Raw genomic sequence first — 2,500 nt, forward strand, 5'->3', positions numbered from 1 at the left:
TGCCGCATGGCAGGATTGTCGTGTTTTACATTACCGTAAAATAATATCGTCTTACCCAAATGGAAATTTACCCCTGGAGCGTGATAATAATATGTATTGGCAATGCAAAGGTGCTTTTATTAAGTAAAGCTATGACCCTCGCAGTTATGGACGCAATTTTTGGCAATTTCGTAGAAATTCAGGATTTCAGCGGGAATTGAACCCGTGACTTTGCGAAAGTTACAGGTTCAAACCCCGTTCATGTCTTGAATTTTCAGGCTTCTCTACGCAAATGCTAAAAATTGCGTCCATAACTGTGAGGATCATAGCTTTACTTGATTTCATATTCACAGTTAAGTATAGGATTCATTTCATACATCATTTCGTTCAGTGCTTTTATTAGAGGGAAAGCGCAAGTGCAATTTTTGAATAGTGCCGTGAATTTTCTTCATACTTTTCAAAATGTTTATTTTATTTTTCTTTTTGTTATCTTTATTTTGTAGACACAAAGATTTGGGTTTTTAATAGAACAACGGTGGTTGTGGACTTGCTAACAATGATTGAGGTACATTTAATACGCATCAGAGCTGAATACTTAGTGGACGGTATGGAGCACAGAGTTTATATAGGTAATGTTTATGTCTGTTTTAACAGTTACGTATCAAGGGGAGTTTCAGTGGTAGCGATTGTGCGGTCGTTATTTATTACGTTCACATTGTTGTTTGCTCAACTAGCTTTCAAGCGATTGATTGATCCATCAATCAATCTTCATGCTAATAATCGTAATAATGATAATAATGCGTGAGAGATATTATGCATTGTTAAATGACAACTGGGAAAAATCCAAACCCTAGATGGGGCTTGAACCCACTACCCTCCGAGATCTAGTACAGTACACCACGACTGCATCATGCAGTCACATAGTCCATTATGTTGATAGCCATGTATGACTATTAACTGCATCGCACAGTCACATTAAGTCATATCAGAGATGCAACCAATCAACCACCCAAGCGAGTAATGTCAGAGATATTAATCGAGCTCAAGCGCGCAAAGCGCACAAGCGGAGCACCATGGGTAAGATTTTTTTGGGAAATCTATCCATGCAAGAGATGTTGGGTATCACATCAGCGTACATGTACTTCCACCCACCCGGCCGCCCGTACAAACTGTCGGGGTGGAGGTGGGGAGGTAGGACAGCCTCTGGAGATGGGAGTGGTTGGGCAATTTTCCTTGGAGGGAAATCGCATGGTAGCGTTGTACTTGGCAACCCCCGTTTTTCTGGCAGGAAATCGTATTTAGTGAGGAGCAACGGGATAAAGAGCAGAAAAGAGCATGTCAGAAGGTAAGGTAAAGTCTCTGCTTAAGAGCCAGAAGGCTCATCGGGCCGGCGCTTATCTCCGGTTTCTGTAGCATGAAGCGACTAGGAGTATTTATACTCCCCCCTGGATGGGATGCTAGTCCATCTCATGTCAGAAGAGGAGACGACATTTGAGAAAGTTAAGCGAAGAGAGCCTCGACAGAAGCCGAGGAAGGAGAAAAATAGAAAATTTCAATGAAGAACACCGTAAAGCTGCGAGAAATAGGGCGAGAGACAAAACACAAGTCACAATGGTTAGATTTTATGTATCCTTCTTAATGCATACCGCGCTGCATGACATATTCTGTAAAACTTGCAATTAACGAAGAAGACCTGAAACGTTTGCAACGTTTGTTGACTTATTCCAACAATCACATTAATAGGCTTTTTGTGTGAAATGGATGTCCAGTCGTGAGCTGCTTTGTTTGACTGTGAAATTGCAGTCGAGTAGGCGAATTTCCTACTCTTTTATCTGGACGTTTTAGTGAGATCTTTGCTGTTGTTCTAGACTAAAGAGAGAGGGTGTAAAGATGATCACTCAAACGGAAAATGTTGTGAAAGAGATTACTGTGCATGTAGTTTAAATTTTTGTTGTTGATTAAAATTGTTTGCTAGGCTTGTTTGTTTGCTGCTGTTAGCTCGGAGGTGTATGATTACTGTAAACTGTATACACTAATGACGATTAATTTTGTACTTTATACAGAAGCAAAATTGTTGCCATATACACTATATCGCTTTCTGGGGTTAGAAACGGGATTCCGCTTTTATGCTTGGCTAAATCTATATATTATGCATTGTCAAATGGGAATTCGGAAAAATCCGAGCCCCAGCTGGAATTGAAACCCACGACCCTCCGTGATCTAGTACAGATCCTCTAACCACGAGCTACTGGAGACTCTGTGGTGAGCGAGGGTGAAACGTGGGTATAGACTACGACTGTATAATGCGGTCACATAGTCCAGTTTGTTGATAACCAAGTATGACTCTTAACTGCATCGAACATTCACATTAAGGCATACTAGAGATGCAGCCAACCAACCAACCACCCAAGCGAGTAACGTGAGAAATGTTATGCATCGTGAAATGGGAACACATTGAGGCATCTCTGATATATCTTAATGTGACTGCGTGATGCAGTTAGCGAGGTGTTATCACCGATAT

The 2,500-nt window shown here is 41.1% G+C and overlaps 1 protein-coding gene across 1 annotated transcript in view; it reads left to right on the forward strand.

The window, feature by feature from the left end:
* LOC138021308 (uncharacterized) overlaps positions 1-2,500 on the forward strand; it is a 188,633-nt gene that overhangs the window by 83,996 nt on the left and 102,137 nt on the right. The window contains exon 7 of the mRNA XM_068868154.1: positions 483-608. Coding sequence (XP_068724255.1) covers positions 483-608 — 126 coding nt within the window. The remainder of the gene's footprint in view (positions 1-482; positions 609-2,500) is intronic.

The sequence above is a fragment of the Montipora capricornis genome, chromosome 10 (assembly GCF_036669925.1).
Source record: "Montipora capricornis isolate CH-2021 chromosome 10, ASM3666992v2, whole genome shotgun sequence".
NCBI classification, from domain to species: Eukaryota; Metazoa; Cnidaria; class Anthozoa; order Scleractinia; family Acroporidae; genus Montipora; species Montipora capricornis.